The sequence below is a fragment of the Pantherophis guttatus genome, chromosome 2 (assembly GCF_059756535.1).
Source record: "Pantherophis guttatus breed Tessera chromosome 2, ASM5975653v1, whole genome shotgun sequence".
In the NCBI taxonomy this organism is placed as follows: domain Eukaryota; kingdom Metazoa; phylum Chordata; class Lepidosauria; order Squamata; family Colubridae; genus Pantherophis; species Pantherophis guttatus.
Genome location: NC_142064.1, coordinates 250,960 through 275,643, shown reverse-complemented (window position 1 = coordinate 275,643; position 24,684 = coordinate 250,960). Strand labels below are relative to the sequence as shown.

At 47.4% G+C, this 24,684-nt stretch overlaps 2 protein-coding genes across 3 annotated transcripts in view; one reads left to right on the top strand and one right to left on the bottom strand.

Annotated features, from left to right (window-relative positions):
* Positions 1–937: 937 nt before the first annotated feature.
* RGP1 (RGP1 partner of RAB6A GEF complex) overlaps positions 938–24,684 on the bottom strand; it is a 32,630-nt gene continuing 8,883 nt past the window's right edge. The window contains exons 2-8 of one of the 2 annotated variants that reach the window (XM_034441882.3): positions 6,735–6,871; positions 4,346–4,429; positions 3,981–4,130; positions 3,755–3,904; positions 3,250–3,377; positions 2,992–3,169; positions 938–2,808 (exon numbers count right to left, since the gene is read on the bottom strand). In XM_034441882.3, the coding sequence (XP_034297773.2) occupies positions 2,585–2,808; positions 2,992–3,169; positions 3,250–3,377; positions 3,755–3,904; positions 3,981–4,130; positions 4,346–4,429; positions 6,735–6,871 (1,051 nt within the window). In that variant the 3' untranslated portion in view covers positions 938–2,584. The remainder of the gene's footprint in view (positions 2,809–2,991; positions 3,170–3,249; positions 3,378–3,754; positions 3,905–3,980; positions 4,131–4,345; positions 4,430–6,734; positions 6,872–24,684) is intronic. The other variant, XM_034441883.3, reaches the window with a different exon arrangement.
* Positions 23,148–23,991, top strand: LOC148115003 (uncharacterized). Its single transcript, XM_087885419.1, has one exon. The coding sequence runs from the start codon at positions 23,209–23,211 to the stop codon at positions 23,989–23,991; it is 783 nt and encodes a 260-aa protein (XP_087741545.1). The 5' UTR covers positions 23,148–23,208.

Here is a 24,684-nt window from a genome sequence, read left to right as displayed (position 1 = left end):
CTGCACTGAAAAGGTCGCCTTTGAATGGCATCCTATCCAGATGCTGAGAACAGATTGACAACAGGAGATAATTGAGCATGAAGGAGATATCGGGGTAGGAGCTGTTGAGGGTGGGGTGGGCGGTGCTCAGGCGCAGAAGCCCCAGATGCAGTGTGTGATTGGGACTCTTTTCAGTCTGGGTTACGGAGAAAGCCTTGGCTGCCCTCGTGGATGATCTCTGGAGGGCCCATGATGGAGGTGAGGCAACCTCTCAGTGGCTTTCACGCTTAGGCTTGGCTCCTTATTAAAGGTACTTGGCAGGACCCACAGTAACAGGATCTTGCAAGTTTGATTCTACTTCCCCTCCTCTGTTCCTTATTCTCCTCTGGAGCAGGGGAATCTCTTTCTGAGATGTTTGCTTGTGCCTTCCTGGTTTTTTGGGCTTCCCTCCCTATTGCTTAGAGGTCATGATCTCCTCTCTCTTTATCCAGGCCTTCTCTCTAACTACAGCATCACTCTGGACCGGCTCCCCAGATGAAAAGAAACTGCACTCCCTCCATTCACACTGGCTTCCACGTCCCCCTTTTTCCCTTCTTTGCCCAACCCCGCCAAGCCCAAGCCCAAGCCCCCCACCTCCCATCACCCCCACCTCGGCTCCTCCTTCGGGGTTCCTGGACTCCCTTTCCTGGCTCTTCTTACCTCTTCTGGAGAGGTTACAAGATACAAGAAAGAAAGAAAGGGCAGCCCATGGTCAACCTGGCAGTTATGAAGCCTCTTGCAGAGGGAGGATCTCATCTGTTCTTTCCACCCCAAAAGCAAGCGGAGAAGTCAGATTTTGGATGCATCTGTGAAAATCAAACCAAGCCAATAAATGTAATAATTATCATTCCCCAAACGGGCACGGACCACGTTCTGCCTCCACAGAGCCTTGTGGCGAGATGCTAGCAAGACACAACTCCACAGTGTTACTTCCATTTATTTAGTGATTGTTCAATTAAATACACAAGGAAAGTCACACTTATACTAAAATTTCTTTCCTAAGAAGGTAACATGAAGTAACTGAGTCTACAGAGTAATTTAAGGGCTGTAAGAAAAGCCAAACTCTTCACTGATCAAAATATGATTTGGTTAGAAGATGCGAAGGGCTCGGCTATGTCCTTGGAGAAACACACAAAGCACGACACAAGGCAGAACGGGGTTCAGACCTTAAACCCAGGGCCCTTCCGGCGCGACTAAATGGTCCAATCTTTTCAGATGGGGGAGGGAATGGAGAGGCATTATAAATGATCTCTGAAACCTGAGTTGCTGCAGGACCTTGGAAGGGAGCCGAGCGGGTAAAGGTCCAGGAGCGGCAGTGGGCTGACTGAACTGCTTTCCCTTGAGACCCCCCAATGAACCAAGCAGCCCCCCCCCACAAATTCCAAAGCATCATCCAGGTTAGCAGGGACTGAACCCCACAAAGACCTGGTGGGGTTCGTCTACCAGCCAAAGCCCCCAAGGGAAAAGCCAGCTGCTTCGGAATGGAGCCCATCACAGCTCCACTAGAGTTCTGCCCACCAGAACTACGGGACCTGCCCTAGTGCGCCCTCCGGCAGGAGGGACTGCTGGGATCAGGGTGTGGGGACCCTTTGCTCCTCTGGTCTCAGCCAACCAGTAATGGGAAGGAGGGGAGGGGGCCCGATTGGAGAAACCTCTTCCCAGGTTGCCAGGAATGAAATGGAACCCATTAATCCCAAAAGCCAGTCATGCCCCCCTCCTGGGACCCTGCCCCTCAGCGGCTCCTCTACAAGGCAAAGCCCAGATGGGCGGGGGGGGGGAGAGGGGGAGAGATGTAGTAAAGAAATCCAAACCAAGGCAAATCCTCACCTAACTCCATGCACCGCAAATGCAGCCGAGGAGCTCACTGCGCAAGTTTTTGCACAGTGCCTTCGGGCACCAGAGAGAATAGCTCAGGCATGGGTGTGTGTGACATTTCACCTGGATTTCCACAAGGGAAGAAACTAAAGCTTTTTCCTAGGGGCAAGAACTCGGCCAGACAGGTGCCACAAGAGTCGCAGGTTCAGCGTGTGTTTGCAGGAGGCTGAAGAACCAGCAGCTGCCCTCAGCTGCGCTACTGTTCCCCAGTCCTAGTTGCCAGGTGGGTGGTAGGAGAGGGCAGCGGCCAGGGACTGTCCTGGGCTCCTGCTCTGGGAATGGGGCTTCCAGATAGAAGGGCAGGGCTCCTCCTCCAGGCAGGCCTGCAAAAAGGGTGGGCCTCCTGCCTGCTCCCCTGTATCCTGGGGCAGTGCCATGGACACACAAAGGGGCCAGGAGTTGGTGAACTGTTTATTGACAGACACAAAACAGACCGCTGGGTGGGGTGGAAGAGCAGAAAAGAGCCCCGTCCCCTTTCAGCCTTGGAGCTGTTTCATAAGGCAAAAGGGCAGGGTGAGGGCTTCACTGGGTCTGCATGGGGAAGGAAAACACCCCAGCCAGGACGGGGCAGGTCTTGCCGGCCTTGACTGCCAACAGCCTGGCCCTCCGGAGGTGGAAGAGTCCCGGGCTTCAGGAAGTGTCAGAAGGAGGCTTCCAGGGGCCCCAGCTCCTCTCCCGCAAGTGCTTCTGTTCAGATGGAGAGAACACTGCAGCTGGGCAGCTGGGAGACAGAGGTGGCCAGCAGGGGACTGGTCGGCAGCACCTTGATGGGCAAGTCCCAGCTGAAAGTGTCCACATCCATCTGCTCCACTCCTGTCCAGCTGGCAGCTTCCGATTTGTCCTTGGGAGCCACGTGCGCCTCAGCCACGTCCCGCAGAGTGACAAACTCAAAGTGGAGCCTCCACTGGAGGGACACTGTGGAACGCAGGCAGGCAGGCATTCAGGGCAAAGGGAGCCAGGCAGGTCTACTCACAGTATCCCTGCCCCCCCCTCCGCTGTTGCCCCAGCTCCAGAGCAGCCAGAGGGGAAAGGGGGCCCCTGGGAGGGCTCCCCCAGAAGACCAGGGCTGCTTTGGGAGCTCTAACCCCACAGGCTCACCAACGTTGGTGCTGAATCCCGGGGCTGAGCTGAGTGGGATGGGCAGGCTGAAGCTGGTCCGAGCTGTGTGCAGGCAGGACTCCTGGTGCCGGGCGTGGGTGCTGTAGGAGGCAGCCTGGCCCCTGTGGCGCTGGAAGGCCTGCTGGACCCGCTCCTCTGTCTGCAAACTCACCAGGTACTGGTGGGGACAGCAGCCTGTCACCAAAGGTGCCTCCCCCCCGTCTACGCAGCCCTCTGGGAGGCCCCTGCTCCCCTCACCTGCAGGCACGGCGTATCCCCCTCAGAGAAGCTGAAAGTCCCCACCACATCCTCCCCAATCTTGTAGACGGTCTTGAAGATGCAGAAGGTGGCCACTCGGCCCTGGGCACTGCTGATGTTGAACAAATCTGAGGACGGAGAGAGCTGCCCTAAGATTGGTGGGGGGAGGCTCTGTGGCCCAGCACAGGCCCCAAATGACCCAGCAGGTGCTTATACGGAGAGGGGAGCCGCCTAGGCTGCAGGGCCCCGTAGGGAGCTGCCTCCCGAGGCTGATGGAGGCCCCCAGGATGGACGGTCAGAAGTGGGGTTGACGCCATGATAGACGAGGCCTGCTGTGCTCAGCCTCGCACTGGCTGCCGGGGTCAGAAAGGGGCTGCCGGACTCTCGGAGGCCTTCTTCCAAAGAAACCACTGGGCACAATGGGAGCAGGGAGGAAGTGCTGAGGCCATGATGGGTTTTGGTGGGGGCTGCAAGGGACGATCGTCCGGAGAGATGGGGGACTCACGCAAACTCCGCCGTGAAGTCGCGACAGTCAGGAGCTCTGTGGCCAGGTCCGCCAGGCGGGAGGAGTTCTTCATACCTCCCTCTTCCTCCTCCAAGAAGGGGTTGGAGGGGGCCACAGCCTCATCCTGAGGGAATGGGTAGTCTCTGAGCCCTGGGGAGACAGGGAAACAAAGTCAGAGGCCTGGCAGGCTGGAGTCCCGGGCAGGCGGAGGCCGAGGGGGGCTTACCCTGCAGCACCATCACTCGGAAGGGGACACGGAGCAGCTTGATGGCTGAGTTCACCCGTTGGCAGCCGATGGTCAGCTTGTAGACGTACTTCACCGTCTGCCCACGGAAGGAGGGTGGGCCGTCCACCGGTAGTGTCTCGCAGTAGGAGTCTGGGGGCAGAGGGAGGGGGCCGCTGAGCCAGGCCAGCCAAGATGGGGGCAGGAGCTCTGGGGCAGGAAGGGAAACCGATTTCCTCCAGGCGGGAAGGGCATGGCGGGTCCCAGCTGCTCCCATTCTGCTCTCAGCCCCTCCTGCAGCTATGGTGTGACCACCCACCCACCTCACCCTTCTGTGCAAGCCACAGGGAAGGGAGGGCAGCGCTCACAGCTCTTGGACTCGCCGGGATCCAGCCTCAAGTCACAGAAGAGGATCTTTGGGGGTGTCGACAGGATGCACTGACCCCGCTCGCCTGCAAGACAACGCATGTCACTAGCCCACAGCAAGGCCTTCCTCTTCCTTTTTTTTTTTTTTAAATATAACTTTTATTAAGAAGTTTGGTTATAATAGTGAAATCTAATACGAACTAGACTTAAATGAAGGAGAAAAAAATACAAGGAAAAAAAAAAGAATAAAGAGAAAAAAATAATGAAATGGCTTCCAACCTTCATTACAAGCACAAACAAATTTAGCCACCCCTCTATCCCCCTGAAGGCCCTCTGCACCCCAGACCCTTCTCTTGTAATCTACATAACCCTCCTTCTCGGGTCCTGGGGGAAGCAACAAGCCTACGAAGGATTATCAGAAGTAACAACGTACAGGTAACCTCGACATATGAGTGCAAATCGGACTGTGATCTCCGTCGCTGAACAAAACAGTCATTAAGCAAGATGCCATGTGGCCACTTGCTCAACCGCAATCCTGGCTCTTCCGGTTGTGGTTATGCAAGAATTGTGGCCCATTAAGAGGGCAGAATCCCAGGTAAGGATTGTTGGGGTGCCTCGGGGAGGTGGGGGAGGCCCGGCACAGGCTGTGTGCACAACCCGGGGGGGTGGGAGGGAGGGGCTGCAATGCAAAGCCATAGCTGCCCCTGGGAGACTCAGCCCTCACCCTGCCTAGCAGCACGTATGATCTGCAGCTGCTCCCACCTACTTACCTTCCTATGCCCTTTGGGCTGCCCTGTGGATTGGCATCGGTGGCAGTGCTGCAGGGGGAGGGGGGGTTGTCAAAGTAGAGGCCGGGCATCTTCAACAGCCAGCCACTCCCGGCCCCAGGCTTTGCCTTCAGCCCCACAGTCCTGCCCCCAAGAAATGCCACCTCTAGACCCACTGCCAGCAGACCAGCCCCCACCAGCCTGTGCTCCACAGCCTCCACAATAGTCTGCTGCTCTTCCCCTGCCAGGCTTCTCCTGCTCAGGCGCGCCTGGCCTATGTGAGGGAGCGCCTGGCTGAGTGAGGCTTTCCTCCCGAGGCCGCCTCAGGATGTTCTCTATGTGGGATCCGGTTCTTCCAATCTTTGGGAAGCCCCATCGCATGATCTGGAGGGTGCAGGGGGATCAGGGCTTCCCACGGATCATGAGAACGGCTCCTCCTGTTTCCATCCTCCTCCTTCTCCAGGTCCTGCCTCAGGCGGACCTGGAGCAGCCGGGGGTGAGGGGAATGGGAGGGCAGCCGATCCTGTGGGCACAGGGCAACTGGGGTTAGGGGAATGGGAGGAAGGTCTGGGGACACACACACACACACACACACACACACCACTGCCTCTGACAGGGAGACCCAAAGTGCACAGATTGGGGGAAGGCAGGCGGGCGGAGGGAGGGAGGTGGGAGGCTGCCAAGCACCCAAATCCGGCCCCTGTGACCGCCCGTCTGTGGACAAAGGCCTTGCTTGGGTCCTTTATTTTCAGCACAGTTGCAATTTTGACCAATCACTGGAACTAATGGTCATAAGTGGAAGACTGCCTCTATTTTGTTGTAACCTTGATCAAATTATATTTCTTCCTTTTACTTTTAAGAGTCTTAAATCTTTAGTTCATTCAAAGTATTGTGTATTGTCACAATATCACACTTCTCTTCCTTTGAAATAATGAAATTATTTTGTTTGGTCTTGTAAAAACCAAGATAAAATCTATTTCCCATGAGTAACAGTTCTTTAGAATTACTGGAAAAATTTAACTGTAGAAGTTTCAGTATTCCAATTTTTTCTGGATCCTTAGTCTGTGTATTATCTTCTATGATCAAAATCTTTATTCTTAACCTTATGATTATTATTATTTTATTCAGGATTGAAGGAAAGCTCAAGGTCCAAAAGTCTTTAATAGCTTATAAGGAGTTAATGAGCAATTTCCAAAGTAATTAGCAAGTGGAGTTTGCAAATTCCGTGTCCTTTCAAAGTCTCTGAGGCAGCTGTGAACAAAAGGGCTGATCCCTTTGTCTCCCAGTGCTCAAAGCCACAGAAAGCCACTCCTCCTGCAGCTTCCTGGTGAGGAGCAGTCATCTGAAGCCCATGCACAGGTGGTGATCTCCCGTCCTCTCCTTATCCAGAGAGGCTCCAAGGAAACGGTGGTCCACTCACTGCTTCTGTGCCTCACGTGCCACGATTGTGACCACCGTTTTCGGGGTAGTCTTCAGTGTGCCATACCTCGCTTGGAAGACCGGCAAGGGCCTCCTTCTCCCAGTCCCAGGGGTCCCACTTCGACCCTCTGGGGTCAGGCAAGGGCACCAACCCCAGCAGAGACCCTCCCTTCCCAAGAGGCTTCTTCCTTGAGATGCAACTTACCTCTGTTGGGCACAAAGACAGTCTCGTTTTCTGCTTGGGCATCATAGCTGGTATCTTGTGAAGGTGGCAAAGCAACCCGGCTCTCACTGGTATGCAACTGGCAGTGGATCTGAGCACTGGCCCAGGCCAGAATCTCACTGGAAGAAAGGAAGAGGAGAGGAATGCAAGCGAATGCCAGGGCCAGGCCATTGGGCGGGTCACCTGCTAGACTCCAGTGAAAAGAAAACCTTTAGAGGGCAAGGAAAACACTGTTTTCTACCTAAGTTTCATGCCGCCTCCTCCTCCTCTCCTCTTCCGGGACTACAGTGCCCATACTCTGTTCTACCCTTGCAGCAATCCCCCTTTGAAATTTCTGAGGCAGCCTTGGATGCTCCCAGGGTGCCAGGAGAGAACTGGGCATGGGGAGGGCACTGGGCCATTCAGTTCACAAAGCCCTCTAATGAGCAGGTACCTTTTGCGCTGACGATGCCTCAAAACCCTTGTTTCTTGTGGAATTATTCTCTCCTACAGCCCTGGTGCTGCAGCTGGCCGGCCTCTGTTTGGCCCCATCCAGTGGGGAGTGTCTGGGGACTCTGGCTCCGCTGGCGAGTTCCTCCCAGGCCCCCTTGGGAGTCTGCCTTCCCTGCTTGAACCCTGGGTCAGTCAGGACTCTCGAGCAGAGGTCAGGCTGCCAGCCAAACTGCTCAGGAAAGCAGAGGAACCCCTCGGAAGGGGTGGGGGCTAGGGTTTTGGCCCGGCTACTGCTTGCTTCATCACCAGGCAATACATTTTTTCAAGGGTTTTGCTTCCTGAAAAACTTTTGGTGACTACGGCAGACCCTTCAAACTGAATGGAAATATAATTTCAGAATGACTGTATTACATAGAAATGTTGAGAAACATGAACTTTTAATGACTGCAATGTGTGTAACTGCATAATGTCTTTAATGAATTCCGCATGAGTTCAACAGGGCTAAAAGTGTTTTGCGTCTGATTTTCATTCGTATTCCTTGTCCGATCATCTGAGGACTGTCGGTGCAGAGATCCTGCCTGCAGTCCCTCCTTTTCACCTAGAGCGAGTCCCAGCTGACCGTCCTGGCTGCTCCACATGTTTATGCTGCCCTTCCTGATGTCCCTGTGGGGCAAATGGGGCTCCTGGACCGCTTCCGAGGCCACTGTGCAGGATATGGGGCTGGCACACTCTGCCCTACCCAGGGCAGCCACAGCCTTATGGAACCAAAGGCTGCCTCCTCCAGACCCCCAGCTTCAGCTTGCCAGGGCTCTGCTCGGGTGTTAAGAGCTTAGCCACAAGCCATGATCAGCCCAACCAATTAAGGCTCTGGGAGTCTTTGAGGAAGACGGGAGCCCCTCCTCTGGCCACATTCCTGGACGATGCTTGCAAACCTTCCTCAAGAAACAGGGCCCGAGGGCGAAAGAGGCATCCCCAGCCGCCCTTGCGCTCCTCTCTCTTTCTCCCTCTTTCCCTCCTTCTCTCTCTGTCCCGGGTGGGGGGGGGGGGAAGGAACCTCTGAACTGGTGGTAGGTGGTGGGAATCTGACATCCGGAGGCCAATGAGCTCAGGACCAGCATGCCGACGATCACCTGGTCGGCGGAGAGCCGAAGCAAGTCATCACAACACCAGCAGCTCTTCAGGAAAAGCAACTGACATCCAGGAGGCGAGAGTGACCCAATGACGACGCTGCTGTTGCCAGGGGGAAGTGGAACAGGGTCACATTGTGGTTTCGTGTTGTAATGGGCTCCAGGAGGAGGGGACCCCGCCTTCTTCATTGCGAAGCGTGCTAAATTTCATTGTGCTACACAAGGCGCTGAGAGAGCACATGCAGACCATGGAGGCAGCAACAGCAAATGTACCGCGACAAAGGCGGAATGCTGTTTCGTGCAAAGGCAGGGGCGCTTCACTCCCGCACTAAGGCTCTAGCCATCGTCACCCCTGCAACAGGGCGGCAGCTCTTTCATCCCTCTGCCATGACAGGGCGACAGGGAGCCGCAGTAAAGGAATGAAAGAGCCGCATGCAGCTCCGGAGCCGCGGGATGCCAACACCTGTTTTAGTCCAACCCCCTGCCTGAGGCAGAAGTTCTTCTACTATCCAGGAGAAATGGTTGTCCAATCTTTCCTTTAAAAAACTCCAGGACCCATAATTCCAGGATGCAAGCTGTTCCACTGATTAATTGTTCCCGCTGAAATTCCTCCTGATTTCCAGGTTCCATTTCCCTCTGAGGAACTTCCACCCATCGGGTTCCTGTCCTAGAGAATAAATCAACCCCTTCTTCCCTCTGGCAGCCCTTCATGTATTGGGAGGCAGCTATTAGGTCTCCCCCTAAGCCTTCCCTTCATTAAGCTAAACTTACCTACCTGTAGTTCCTTTAGCTGCTCATTGTAGTTTAGCCTCTTACGATTTAGCCTCTTTTAAGTTATAGAAACAAGTGAAAAATAGTTGAAAGATTAAAACATTATTAAAAACTGTGCTAAAACCATGCCTACAAGAGCCAAGATCATCTTTGTTGCTCTTCTCTGCACTGTTTCTAGGGTCTCACTATCATTTTTGTATTACAGTGACCAGAACTGAATGCAGTATTCCCAATGTGACCTCACTAGCGCAGTATAAAATGGTATTATCACTTCCCCTGATTTTGATGCTGCCTGTTGATGCAACCTAGAACTGCATTGGTGTTTTTGGCAGCTGCAGTACATTGCCGACTCATACCTAAGTGGTTGTCCACCAGATCCCTCTCACCATTGCTGAGCCGGGGGATGCCTATCTTGTACCTGTGCATCTGGTTTTTCCTGCATAACTGCAGGACATTCCTTTTCTCACCAACTGCATCTTGTTGGATAGGGCCCTATGCTCAGGTCTGTCAGGATCCTCCTGAATCATCTCGAGTCTATCTTCTAAAGTGTTAGCAGTTCCCCCCAGGTTTGTGTCAGGCTTGATCCTGCCTTTTTAGTTATCAACAATGCTCCCCCCCCCCCCCAAATTCCTTGCCTTGTGTCATCTGCAAATTTGAAGAGCATCCCTTCTATTCTCTCATCTAGGCAATTTATTTATTTTTAGCTATCAAATTTATATGGCTTCCCATTTCATACAAGGGAAGTTTGGACAGTGTGCAATAAAACCAACCATTAAAACCGAATAAATAATCCAATCAAAGCAATCAAATAATTATAAGTAAAAATGGATTCTGAGGGTTAATTAGGATGTGCTCTGCTGGCAGAGGAAGGCCCTGGAATTGTACCAAGGCAAACTGGCAAGGAAGGAAGCTCACGGCACAAAGGTACAGCACACCTGTACCTTGTAGAGAGCCTTCTCTGTGGGGGCACCTGCCCTTTGGAACAAGCTCCCCCCAGAGATATGGAGGATCCCAGATTTGCGCACTTTCCGCCGTGCCCTCAAGACCTTTTTATTCCATCAAGTGGGGCTGGCCTAACCCTTTTTAATTGTTTAATTTTAATTCGGATCTGTTCTTAAAAATAGGGGTGTTTTAATTAGTGGGCCAAATCTATTTAATATGTCTTTTAACTTGTTTTTAAATTTTATATTATATTTGTTTTATTTATGGCTGTTCACCACCCTGAGTCCTTCGGGAGTAGGGCGGTATATAAATTTAAATAAACTGAAACTGAAACTGAAACATGCCCACCCAGGAACATCCCCAAGTGCCTGTGCCACTGCACTGTGTACAGCAGCCAAAACCTCTTTGGACGTTTCTGCAGGGCAGCCCCATACAGATCACGGAGGTGACCAAGGCAGTGTGCATAGGCCCTTCAGGCCATCTGCTCCTTGAGCAGGAGTCCTGAGTCCAGAAGGACCCCCCCGACTCTACACTGGGTCTATTTGAGATAGTATGACCCCATCCCACACTTTATAATTTATTTTAACAATTTATATGGTCCCCCATCTCAGTCTAGTGATAACAATTTAACAAACAAACAATGCGCTCTACATGGGGCTACCCTTGAAGAGTATTCAGAAGCTGCAGCTGGTGCAGAATGCAGCGTGGTGCAGTCTTGGAGGCAAAGTTACTCGCGTCCGTGGCAATCCTCAAGCCTCCTGGGTGGTGCTAAATGAGTAACAGACGGACTAGTAGCCAGACATCCGCGAGGATCTCCTGGCTTCACACACAATCCCATGGTCCTTTTAAGGACCTTTTAAGTACCAAATATATATATATATATAGCAGAAACAGCAGAAATAACAGAAATAAATAGTAATGCTAAAATGATTAGGAATATTAGAAGTTCAATATGTATATGCTAACTTAATATCGAAGGCAGTAGTAGGTCAAAATGCAAACATCTCTCCAAACTACTACTTGAATACTATGTTGATTTGGCTGTGATCCAGGAAACACGCATTGAGAATGAACAGCAGCTTAAAAGCAGAGGAAGAATACCTGGATATGACATCTTAGGCACTATTTTTCATCAAACGTATGGCCTGATAACATATGTGCGTAATAATATTGAAACCGCATATCTACTGGAAACAAGCAGTGAGGATAACATATATACTATCACAACTAAGATTGGAGATACCCAAGTCATGAACATCTATAAGCCCCCTACTATCTCCTGGCCTAACACAGTTCTTCCAAGGATTCCACACCTGGGCATCTACATAGGAGATTTTAATAGCCATCATACTCAATGGAGATATACGCTTAACGATACTAACGGTGAGACTCTCTGCGAATGGGCAGAGCAGAACAATCTATACCTAGTTTTTGATGCTAAAGATCGACGCACTTTTAAATCAGCTGCATGGAAGAAAGAGTATAACCCAGACCTATGTTTTGTTACACAAGATAATACCAAACCTATACCTGCCTCTCGACAAGTGCTACCAACGTTCCCCCATAGCCAACATAGACCTGTCATCATTAAGACAGGAATAAAGATACCTATTATTAGATCTATACCTCAACCAAGGTGGAACCTGAAGAAGGCTAACTGGGAAAAGTACACGATGGACCTTGAGAACACAATTGGACGTATCCCGGCAATTAGTAACAGCTACTATTGCTTTGTTGGAGCAATTATGTCATAGGCTAAAAAATCCATCCCACGTGGCTTCCGCAAGGAATATATCCCAGGATGGAATGAAACTTGCGAAAACCTGTACCAAAAACTTTTAGAGAATGATGATGCTGAGATAGCCGATGAACTTCTTCATAATCTGGACCTGGCGCGTAGACAGAAATGGGAGCAAACTACGTCTGGATTAGATTTTAAACACTCAAGCAGGAAGGCATGGAGCCTACTGAGAAAACTGGGAGGAGACCAACCAGTTCAACGTAAACATCAAGAGGTTACTCCAGATCAAGTAGCAACTCGAATTGTCAACTTAATTAGAGTACCCCATGATAAGAAACATACTAAACTACTGAAAAGAGAACTAAAGTATCTAAAAACTCTGGGATTGCCTAACCAGGAATACGCTTGACCCTTCCAAGCAGCTGAAATAGACATTGCCCTGAAGAATGTCAAAGCTGGAAAATCTCCTAGTTTTGATGGAGTAATGCCAGAATTTATCATCCATTCTGGACCTCGCACAAAAGAATGGCTGGCAAAATTTTATATAGATATTCTAACTTCCAGTAAGATCCCTCCAGAATTTAAAAGAACCAAGGTAATCGGCATATTAAAACCAAAAGCAATAAGCCAGAAAACTATCGCCCATTGCTCTGTTAGGTGTCTGTTATAAACTACTTGAAAGGTTGTTACTTAACAGAATCGGACAGAAAATTAATGAACAAATACCGGTTGAACAGGCTGGTATTAGATCTTATCGGAGCTGTATTGATCAGGTCCTTAGTCTTACAAGCCATATTGAAAGCAGCTATCAGAATAAATTGAAAACATCAGGACTTCCAGTTGGCGCCGCAGCGATCCAGTCGGGGAAATGGCGGGGGTCTCACAAGCCCCGCAAAACCCCGACTGTCCAGACACCGCCGACAGGTCTGCGGACCTACCCTGTCCTGTAGGGACAGGGGGAAAGAGAGGGACCCCTTGGACGGCCGAGAGGAATGGGCCGTCTGAGCCGGCGGCGAGGGAGCAGCAGCCATGGCGGCTGCCTCGAAGCCGGGGCCAACCGAAGAAGCATCGCGCTGGAGGAAGAAGGAAGAGAAAGAGCGAAGTATTCGGAAGCCGGGTAAGTGAGACCCAACCCAGGCGGGAACAGCGCTTAAATTAATTACAAGTGTGCCCCTAACCTTAATTAGCAGCTATCGACTACCGGGGCAAGAAGATCCAGTAAAATACTTTACAGGAGGAAAAGACCCATTAATGAATTATTGCTATTACTGACCGATTTTGAGTGATCATTTTTTTGGAAAGTTACAAAACTTTGAAAATTTCTTTTTTCTAAATGGGAATGGATTATCTTTGAAGAGAGAAAGAGGAAAGAGGCGATAAACAGGAACTTTTTAAAACAAGGGGAAAAGACAAGCAGATAACTATATAAAAGACAAAATGGAGATGCCGTGACGAAGTGAAAGTGCAATTGTGGATTGCTTGCGGCTTGGAAGAGAAACTATGTGTCTTGCTATTTAAACTGGATTACTTTGGCAACAACCAAGGAGGTTTGATTCTGGAGATATCCAATCTGTCTAGTGGAGGTTTTATTGATGGAAAGAAAGAAGAAATAAAATGGAACAATTATAATTGAACTAATAGGCGCAGCAATAAAAGAAAATGGCATGGTAACGAAAGAAGGGACGATGATATCATATATGGAAAAGACAACAGAGTTTAAAATTGAAAAAGGAACAAGACAGGGATGTCCGTTGTCCCCACTTTTATTTATTTTAACCCTAGAAGTCTTGTTAAACACAATACGGGACTCTAATATTTTGAAAGGTATAATGATAAGGCAAGAGGATTACAGAATAAAGGCATTTGCAGACGATCTGGTTGTTACCCTAGCACAACCAATGGAATCAACCATCCTGATGAAGGACATTATACAAGACTATGGTAAAGTTTCAGGTTTTAGACTGAATCAAAAAAAGACGAAAATGATAGTTAAAAACATGACACAAGATCATAAACACGAGCTTGAAAGGAGGGCAGGTTTTGAGATTGTACCTAAGGTAAAATATCTAGGAGTTCAGGTTGCAGAATTAAACATGAAATTGTTTCAAAATAATTATGAGGTGTTGTGGCGAGAGGTGCAGAAAGACATGGAGACTTGGAAAAAACTGCAGCTGTCTCTACTTGGAAGAATAGCAGCAGTTAAGATGAACATTTTGCCAAGATTTCTTTTTTTGTTCCAAATGATTCCGGTGCTTAAAAGCGACAAACAACTGAAAGTGTGGCAAACTGGAGTGAATAAGTTTGTCTGGAACGAGAAAAAGCCAAGAGTGAAATTGAAAATTATGCAAGATGTTCCAGAAAGGGGAGGTCTTAAACTTCCAAACCTACAGCTATATTATGATGCAGCAGCTTTGACTTTAACAAGTGATTGGTTTGGAAGGAAAAAGGCCGGAATACTGAATATAGAAAGTTTTGATCTTGAATTTGGATGGCATGCTTACTTATTTTATGACGACAAAGTTGATAAAGTATTTAAAAGCCATATACTTAGAGATTCTTTGATGAGAGTTTGGAAGAAGCACCGATTCAAATGGGATTATAAAATACCGCTATGGCTGGATCTTGGTCATATTTTGTGGAATACAAATATAATGTCACTCGGGGGTTTTTTATACAAAGAGGTTCTTTTTACAGATGCGGGCAGATGGCAGCTGAAGACACTACAGACATTGTTGGCTGAAGGGATTAATTTAACTTGGCTACAATATAATCAACTACAATCGAGATGGAAAGAGGACCAAAAAACTGGTATTATGTTGCATGAGGAAGAATTGGTTAGACATATAAAAGAGAAAGGTCCAATGCATATTAAAAGGCTTTATAATGTTTTGCTAGAAAGGGATTCAGAAACTGAATTAGTTAAAGATTGTATGATTAAGTGGGCACAAAATTTTGATGAACCAGTGATGTTGGAAACATGGGAAAAAATCTGGGTTCAGAATGTTAAATTTACACAGTCTCAGAATTTGAGGGAAAATTTCTATAAAATGTTTTATAGATGGCATTTAGATCCCAAAAAGTTGTCGTGTATGTACCCTAATGTTCAGCCAAAATGTTGGAGATGTGATTGTTTAGATGCTACATATTATCATGTTTGGTGGACCTGTAGGAAAGTTAAGGCTTTTTGGATAAAAATTTGGTGGGTCATGCAGAATGTTTTGAAGAAAAAAATTCAATTTTCTCCACAACTGTTTTTATTGGGTATAGTTAAGGGTTTTACATTGGGTGAAACAAAACTGATATTGTATATGATAACAGCAGCAAGATTGTTGATAGGTAAATATTGGAAAAACGAAGCTTTGCCCACTATTGAGGAATGGACTTTGAAGATGGCCAGTTTTGCAGAGATGGCGAAGATTTCAGCATATTTAAAAGACTGTTCACAAGAGACTTATGAATGGGAATGGAAAAAGTGGATAGAATATATTCAGAACAAATATCAAACTAGGAAGTACCAAATAGCTTTCATGTGAAAATAATGTATTAGAAATATTTTAATGTAATGAAGAGGGGAAAAAAAAATTAATTATAAGGGGGAGGGAGGGGTTCAAGTTTTATACAAGTTTTATACTAACGGGGGTTTCTTTACTTGATATGACTATATTGTATGGAAGTCCGGGGGGGAGGGGAGGGTTAGGGAGGGTTAAGGAGGTTGGGAAGTTCGGGGTGGGTGTTGGGGGGGGGGAAAGGGGTGAAAATGTAACTGTAAAACTTTTGCAATAAAAAAAAAAGAAGATACAAAAGAACTAAACTTTATAGAACTTTTAACTTTGATAATATTGAAATGGAAAAGGAACAGTTTTGGACAGATTGGAAAAAGAAGAAATGGAATATAGTGGCTTGCAAGATAAGAAAAATAACATAATTTGATTAAAATGGAAATATAATGCTTAATGTATATCTGAAGCCTGAATACTGATATGAGGTGTTTTCCTTCTCCCTTTTTCTCTTTTGTTATCTTTTTTCTTTTCCTTCTTTTGCTATTTTTTTCCTCTTTACTTTTACTCTCTCTCTTCTCTCTCTCTGTTTCCTTTCTTACTTTTCACTTCCATTCCTTTTAAACTTGATTATATAAATACACATATACTAATTTGGTCATGAAATAAGATTATAAATGATTGAATAAGAATATGAGTTTTTAAATGTTTTAAATGCTTAAATGAATTTTTGAATTTTAAAATAAATATGAAGAGAGATGACTTTAAAGGAAATTTACAATCCAGGAGAAAATATGTGAGAAGATATCTGTTAAAATAATGTTGAGTTAAAAATTGTGGGAGAATGCGTTGAAAAAGCAACTTATGTAATATGCTGTGAATTAGTTAAAATAAAACAGCTAAAATAATAGAAGTAGGCGTGGAGGAAAGCATGCTGGTATACCAGCTAAACAAGAGGTGGAGATTTGGAGGAGAATATGCTGGAAATCAGCCAAAATAAAATATGCTGGAAATCAGCCAAATAACAGTGGGAGGTTTGGAGACTATGCTGAAAATCAGCCAAAACACAATATGCTGGAAATCAGCCAAACAATGGATGGAGGTATGGAGGTGACTTTGCTGGAAATCAGCCAAAATAAAACATGCTGTAAATCAGCCAAAATAAAATATGCTGGAAATCAGCCAAACAATAGGAGGAGATATGGAGGAGGATATGGATTTTGAGATAAAGCTGTGTAATATGAAATATGTAAAATTAAAGGTAAATTGATAAAGTTTAAGATTTAAAGATTTGATGAAGGGTCTAGAGATTAAGAAATATGGATAGAACTTTGATTTATAAATTGAAATAAAAAATAGAAATAAAAAATAGAAACTAAGATGTGTGGTGATAAAATTGTACGGTAAATAATCAACCAAGAGGTTAGAATATTTTTTTAAAATCTTATGTTTTGATATTGATGTTAAAAGGCGTAATGAAGGGGGCTTGGGAAAGAACCAGATATAACTGAATTTATAAATGGGTATATAAAATGAATTAATCTTCTATTTGGAAACTAAATTGGTGCTAATATAATAGAATGGTTCTGATCAAGATACTAGAATCTATGTTAAAAAAAATTTTTTTTTATTATGTTCTGCTCTTTAATTTTAAAAGGTGTAATGGAAAATTGTGAATAGGGGGCCTTCCAGTGGCACCGCAGGCGCTGACAGACGCTCCTCTCGGACCGTCAGCCCCGCAATTTCGTTAAAACCGCCAAGACAGTGCAAATCAGCTGTCTGCAGGCTTGGAAACCTTCCCCTCGGGAGAAGAGAAGAAGGTGAGCAGCCGAACAAAGGTAGAGCTCCCCAAAAGCCCTAGGAGTAATTCTGGGGCATGGAGGGTGAGAGCTCCTTGGTAGTTCGACTGAGCTCCGAATCCGAGGCTTTACTGCTTCAAGCAGAACAAGACGCCGCGCCCACCCCTGCAATCAACATGTTGAGCCCAAGCCTCCGCTCGACAATAATGGTATGGGGAGGAGGAGAAAGAAAATGGGCACACGTACCTGATACCGCAAGACTGCGCCCAGCAAACCAAGCAAACGAGGACGCAGGACTGCATCCAGATGCTGAACACAGAAGCTCACAAGTGGTGGTGGTGGCATCGGGGTTTTGTGGCCGGGGCGACGGGCTAGGGAACGGTGGAGGAGGGGCGGTGACCGGGGCGCTCCCAGGAACGAGGCACCCGGAAGAGAGGCGTGTGTGATTGCCTGTCACAGCTGAATGCTCTCTGACCATTAAATTAGGGAGGGGTGGAGCAAATGTATAAAGGGCGCTACATAGCAGCTGTTCGTAGCACCAACTTTAAACTACTATAGTGCTCAGCGTTGTTCCGGAGCTCCTGCTAAGCATTAAACCAACTTCACTGAAGACCCTGCATGTGTCTCGTTGTGTTTTCTTGCTACCTGCGAGTCGCCCGGGAGAAGGAGCTGAGAGAAAGTTGGCGCTACCTTCAAATCAGCATTAGTTTCTCTGTTCGCTTCGGGGACGAGAATGGCAGAAAGTGTGGATCTGGCAGAAAAATCCTCCAAGGTAACTCGGGTGGAGAAGGAGAACGGCGTGAGCGTTGCGGCCCAGGACGACCCCCCGGCTCCTGCAGTTCGTCCAAAGGAGCCTCCGCGAAGCCAAGGGGGAGGGGATAGCGAACCCCCCGCCGCCAAACCCATGGGCGCGCCAGCTGCCGCGAGGGAGTGGTGGACCAGCCCGGCGGTAACCGGGGGGGTGCACGAGGAAAGATCCTCCTCCAGAGCTGACGGGGGAGACGTTTCGGCGCTGGAGAGAACGACGGTGGGTGGATGACGATGAAGGGGATTGGAGCTATTCAACCGGCCTCGGCTCCTCTAAGCTGGACATTATCAAGGAGAAATATGGAGAGTTCAGCTTTAGAGATGCTTCATCGTGGCAGCCTTGGGCTCCTGGAGAGGAGCAAGTGCCCCCCTGGCGAGGCTCCGGTTCAGACCACCGGTTCCGGCTAGCTAGCCCCAAGCTGCGATTGGGCTCTCGGTCCGAGAGGGCCACTAGACGACCTGATGACTCCCCCATGGGTGCTCATTCCTCTGAAGGGGAGGGGCCTCACCGGATGGATCGTGGAAGGAGGAGTGCAGATGAACAGGGAGTCCGGGATACCAGTACCACCCGCTCAACCGAACCACACCCACAAGGGCTCCGAGCGGATAGAGTACCCGGACAGGGCCATCCTCCCAGACCAGCATATGTGGGAGCCCCGGGGGGTTGACCTCCCCAAGGGATGTGGGGACCTCCACCCCTCCAAGCTACGTTCGACGGAAGCCCTGACCGGCTGGCCATATTCCTAAATCAGGTACTTAGTTACGTCGACTTATATGGCCATCTCTATCTGTCACAATGGGCTATAGTTGTAGCCATCACCACAGGGCTGTGAGGGGAGGCAGCTGATTGGGCGGCTGACCTCCATAGCGACCACACTCGTGAGTTAATTGATGTTGGCTTGTTCTTGGAGGGTCTCCGAACACGTTTTGAGGATGAGTCACGGGTCCAGCAAGCCGAAGAACTACTGTCATTACGACAGAAGGGCTGTCCCGCTAAGAGTATGTGCAAGAGTTCAGATCCCTGGCGGGGAGACTGCTGGGCTTACCCTCTCATAGGCCTACCGATTGCGTGATAGAACTAATACCCGGGGCTAAATTACCCAAGCCTCGAATGTATTCTATGACCCCAAGAGAGATAGCAGAACTGCGCAAATATATAGACCAAAATTTGGCCCGAGGCTTCATTACACCTAGCCGAGCACATATGGCTGCTCCCATGTTGTTCCGGGAGAAGAAAGATGGCGGTCTGCGCTTATGCGTGGACTTCCGGGGTCTGAATGCGGTAACCGTTGAACCGTTATACCCGTTGCCCTTTATAAAAGATTTAATGGCCACACTGTCCACTGGCCAAATCTTTACTAATTAGATTTGCGAGAGGCGTACTACCGGGTACGAGTGAAAGCTGGAGATGAGTGGAAAACCACATTTAATTGCCCACTCGGAAGTTACAAATTCCAAGTGATGCCGTTCGGACTGCAAGGAGCTCCAGCGGTATTTATGAGTTAATTAACGAGGTATTACATGACCACCTGTATCGCGGAGTATTGGTATATCTGGATGATATCTTAATCTATACCAATACAATGGAAGAACACGTGCCTCTAGTCCGCCAAGTCCTACAAAAACTTCTAGCAGCCAAACTTTTCGTTAAAGTTTCTAAGTGCGAGTTTCACCGCACCGAACTAGATTATTTGGGGTATCGAATATCTAGGAGAGGGCTAGGCATGAATCCTAACAAAGTAAAAAACGGTGTTAGACTGGCAACCCCCCGTCACACGGAAGCAATTACAAAGTTTCCTAGGGTTCGCCAATTTTTATAGGCAATTTATACCAGACTTTGTGAGAATAGCCTTACCCCTCACCGACCTTCTCACCACAAAAGGACAGGTTACAAAAGTAAAACCGAGTCAGCATGTGTTATGGACAGAAAAATGTCAGAAGGCGCTTGAAAGATTGAAAATGTTGTTTTCCCAAGAACCCATATTGCAGCACCCTAACCAAGAGGAGCCGTTTATTGTACAGGTAGATGCCAGTGACGTAGCGGTTGGCGCAGTCCTCTTGCAACCCAACAAAACCGGCCAGCTACTCCCATGCGTGTATACCTCAAAAAAGTTTACTTCCACCGAGAGAGGGTAGGCTATATGGGAAAAGGAGGCATTTGCTGTCAAATGGGCCCTCATGGCCTGGCAACACCTTCTGGAGGGTACCAAAAAGAGGTTCGAGTGTGGACGGACCATAAGAATCTAACAGCATTACAAACACCCAGGAAGTTGTCACCCAAACAGGTTCGGTGGGCCCAGTACTTTCAACGATTCGATTTTACTTTGAAACAGGTCACAGCAGGTAGGAACTTCTTAGCGGATGCCCTCTCCCGTATGCCACGGTTCCATAGCAAGCGGGATGAGGTGATTCAGGCCATGATACCAGAGAGGGCACCAGAGGGACGGACGCTAGGGTCCGTCGAAGCGCCTTCCAAATGGAAGGAAGCTCTGCGGAATGCTCTGCAAACAGACGGGTGGGTGAAAGCCAATCAACATCTGATTAAACAACAGGATGGCCTGGCCTGGAAGGGTGAAAAATTGTATGTGCCCCAGACCCTGCGAGAGACAGTGTTGCAGCGGTGCCATGATGCAAAATTCACCGGACATTTTGGGTTTCTAAAAACCCTTCATCTGGTTCGGTGACAATTCTGGTGGCCAAAAATGCGATCCGATGTAGAGACGTATGTTAACGGATGTCCAGTGTGCACTAAAACAAAACCACGGCCAGGGAAACCCTTCGGGTTATTACAGATCATAGCCACACCTGGAAGGCCATGGGAAGATATAGCCATGGACTTTGTGGTCGGTTTACCCGAAAATAATGGTAATACGGTCATCTGGACCGTCATTGACCTATTCTCAAAACAAGCCCATTTTATACCCTGCCGGGGACTACCATCGGCACGCAAACTGACTAAACTCTTCATGCAACATGTATACCGGATACACAGGGCCTCCTCGCCGAATTATCTCTGATAGGGGGGTGCAGTTCACTGCCTGGTTCTGGAGGAATTTTATTCGGGCTATCGGCTCCTCCCAGGGTTTAAGTTCCGCCTTCCATCCAAGTACAAATGGGGCAGCGGAGAGGGCCAACGCGATGGTGGAACGTTATCTCAGGAGCTATGTATTCTATCAACAGACCGAATGGTCCCAGCTACTCCCTTTCGCCGAGGTGGCGTATAACAATGCCATACACCGGAGCACTGGGTTCACGCCATTTAAAATAGTCTCTGGCCAAGACTTTGTGGCCATCCCTGAAATAATGCCGCCCACCTACACAGGAACCCCTGAAGAGTGGGTCGAAAAGATACGGTCTTTATGGCCACCTATTAGGAAAGCTCTAGACAAAGCCGCAGATGAATATAAGCGCCAGGCAGACAAAAAACGAACGGAATTAGACCCCTTCAAGGTAGGGGATATGGTGTATCTGTCAACCAAGTATATTAAATTAAGGGTACCCAACAAAAAACTGGGTCCAAAGTACTTAGGCCCCTTCCTGATAATTACAGTCATTAATCCAGTCACATTTGTTCACAAACTTCTGCCCGTGTTAGGGAAGATTCATCCAGCCTTCCATATGAGTCTCCTCAAACCCGCTACTTTGGTTAGGTGGTCACCCGAGCCCCCTGGCCCAGTAGAAAACAATCAATACGAAATAGACGACATTCTAGACGCTCGGAGACATAGAGGGAAAATGCACTATCTAGTGAAATGGTGGGGGTATCCAGATGAAGAGGCGTCATGGGTATTAGAGAAGGATATGAACGCTCCCCGGCTCATCCATCGGTTCCACCGAAAATACCCCCTAAAACCAAAATCTGAAACTAACATAACTACCTTATGTCTTACAGAGGACCCCCTGGTGAAGGGGAGCCGCCTGTCGAGCCCAAGCCTCCGCTCGACAATAATGGGATGGGGAGGAGGAGAAAGAGAATGGGCACACGTACCTGATACTGCAAGACTGCGCCCAGCAAACCAAGCAAACGAGGACACAGGACTGCATCCAGATGCTGAACACAGAAACTCACAAGTGGTGGTTTGGTTTATTTGATTTGTATACCGCCCTACTCCCGAAGGACTCAGGGCGGTGAACAGCCAACAATAAAATACATACATACAAAAAATTTAAAAAAGAAATTAAATCAAATTAAATCATTTTGGCCCAGACAGATTAAAACACCCCAATAATTTAAAAACAGATTAAAATTTACATATTTAAAAGGGAAGAGATTAGGCCAAGCCCGCCTGATGGAATAAAAAGGTCTTCACAGCACAGTGGAAGGAGCGCAAATCCGGGATCCTCCGTATCTCTGGGGGGAGCTCATTCCAGATGGTAGGTGCCCCCACAGAGAAGGCTCTCCCCCTAGGGGCCGCCAGTCGACACTGTTTGGCTGACTGGACCCGGAGGAGTCCCTCTCTATGAGAGCGTACTGGCCGGTGGGAGGCTATTGGTGGTAGTAGGCGGTCCCGTAAATAACCAGGTGGTGGTGGCACCGGGGTTTTGCAGCCGGGGCGGCGGGCTAGGGAACGGCGGAGGAGGGGCAGTGACCGGCGCGCTCCGAGGAACGAGGCACCCGGAAGAGAGGCGTGCGTGATTGCCTGTCACAGCTGAATGCTCTCTGACCAGTAAATTAGGGAGGAGTGGAGCAAATGTATAAAGGGTGCTACGTAGCAGCTGTTCGTAGTGCCAACTTTAAACTACTATAGTGCTCAGCGTTGTTACAGAGCTCCTGCTAAGCATTAAACCAACTTATTCAAAATAAGCTCAACGCAGGCAGAACAAAAACAGGAGTCCTAGCAACTGCAAGTACTGAACTTTAACTCTGTGTCTATACTTCTTCCTTCTAAGACTTTTAAAACGAAAGCAAAAATGGCGCCTGAACTGTAACAGGGCGTGAAAGTGAAAGTTATAGTGAAAGTGATAGTTAACATCGTTAGCGCTTCTAAGGCTGTTTAAGATTACTGGATTCTGCACCAAAGAAAGAAACATTTAAAGTGAAAAGGCTACAGTTTGGACTTTAAACAAACTATAATACTTAAAAAAGATTTAAAAACATTTGAATTTATTGATTTGGTTGCTGTAGGAAGTATAAATTGAAAGCTAAAAATGGCTTCTAAGCAAATAAAATCTGGCTTTAAAAGTGCTGGAGGATCGCCAGCACAACCATCAAAACTACAATCTTTGTCTACTTCAAACCCACAAATACTGACTTTGGAAGTTTTACAGGAATCTCTCCAGGAGGCTTTGAAGCAACAAACTTCTTTTTTAGAGGGGAAAATTAAGGGAGTGTCTGAAGAGATGGCAGAAATTAAAGAAGTCATAGAGATTCGGAATAAGGAAATAAGAGAAGAAATAGTAAGGGCATTTCAGGGTCTGGCAAAACACATTGAATTGTTGGATGAAAGAGTAGAAGAAATTAATCAGTCCAATCTGAATTTGGAAAATAAAATGAATGAAGTTCAGACCAAGGTGGACAGGGCAGACGATGAAGTGGTGACATTACAGTATAGAGCGATGGAATTTGCCCTGAGAGTAAGAGGTCTGAGAGAACACAATCGAGAGAACTTGAGAGAGATCGTTGCAGAGGCTTTTGCAAAGATAACTGGGGAGCAACAAGCAGATCTCTCATTGCAAATTGACAAAATATATCGTGTTAATTCCTGGTTTGCTAGACAGAATCAATTGCCAAGAGACATTGTGATTAATTTTACAACGAGGACGACCCAAAATGAAATTTTACAAGCTTTCTATAAAAATAAACTTCAAATTGCAAGACAAGAGGTTTTAGTGTTGAAAGAAATTCCCCCAAAAATGTTGAGAAGCAGAAAGGAGTTTGCTTTCTTGGTGGATGAACTTAGAAATCAACAGATTCAGTTTAGATGGGATGTTCCAGCTGGACTGGTGGTGAATTATATGGGAGAAAAGTATCGTCTTAACACAATTTGGAAGGCAAGAGATTTTTATACTAACGTATTAAAGGCTGGATGTCCACCATCTCAGGAAATGCGGAGAAGAAAAGAAGAGCTGGCGATACAGGGACAGGAAACAGCCACAAGCTCCAGGAGAGACCTCGCTTATTGAAGAAGATTTATTGCAATTTTTTGGTATTGATCAACCTTTGGAAGTAGTAGAAAAAAGAGAAGAACCAAAAGATCAAAGGCAGACTCGCGCTGCAGCAAAGCGAAAAGAACAAGATTTAAAGTTACAGCAATCCCAAATGAAAGCTCAAGAAGCTACAAAAACAGAAGCAGTGGGAGGAGCAAGGCCGAAGAGACAGGTGAAGGAGGATCTTCAGCTGGCACTCGTAAAACTTCAAGGTGCCAAGAATGGTAACTAAATTTTTGACCTGGAATGTCAATGGTTTGAATTCACCACAAAAGAGAAAGAAAATATTTCATTATTTGAAACAGTTTAAAAATGATGTAATTTGTCTACAAGAAACACATATTAGAGTGACAGATCAAAAATACTTGATAAATTCAAGATTGGGGACATATTTTGTTGCATCTAGACCAGAGAAGAAAAATGGTATAGTTATATACCTAAGGACAGATTTAACAGCTAAATTAATTGAGGCAGATGCTCAAGGAAGATATATTGCAATTGAATTCCTAATAGAAGGGAAGAAAACACTTTTAATTGGAGTATATGCTCCTAACCAACAGCAAGAAAAATTTTATAAGCTTTTGCATACCAAAATAATACAATGGGATTATAAATCGTGTATATTAATGGGTGATTGGAATGGAGTATTGGATACCCAAAAGGACAAAA

Excerpts from the sequence above, each read along its gene's own strand:
- LOC148115003 (XM_087885419.1), top strand. The coding sequence starts at position 23,209 with ATGGCAGAAATTAAAGAAGTCATAGAGATTCGGAATAAGGAAATAAGA.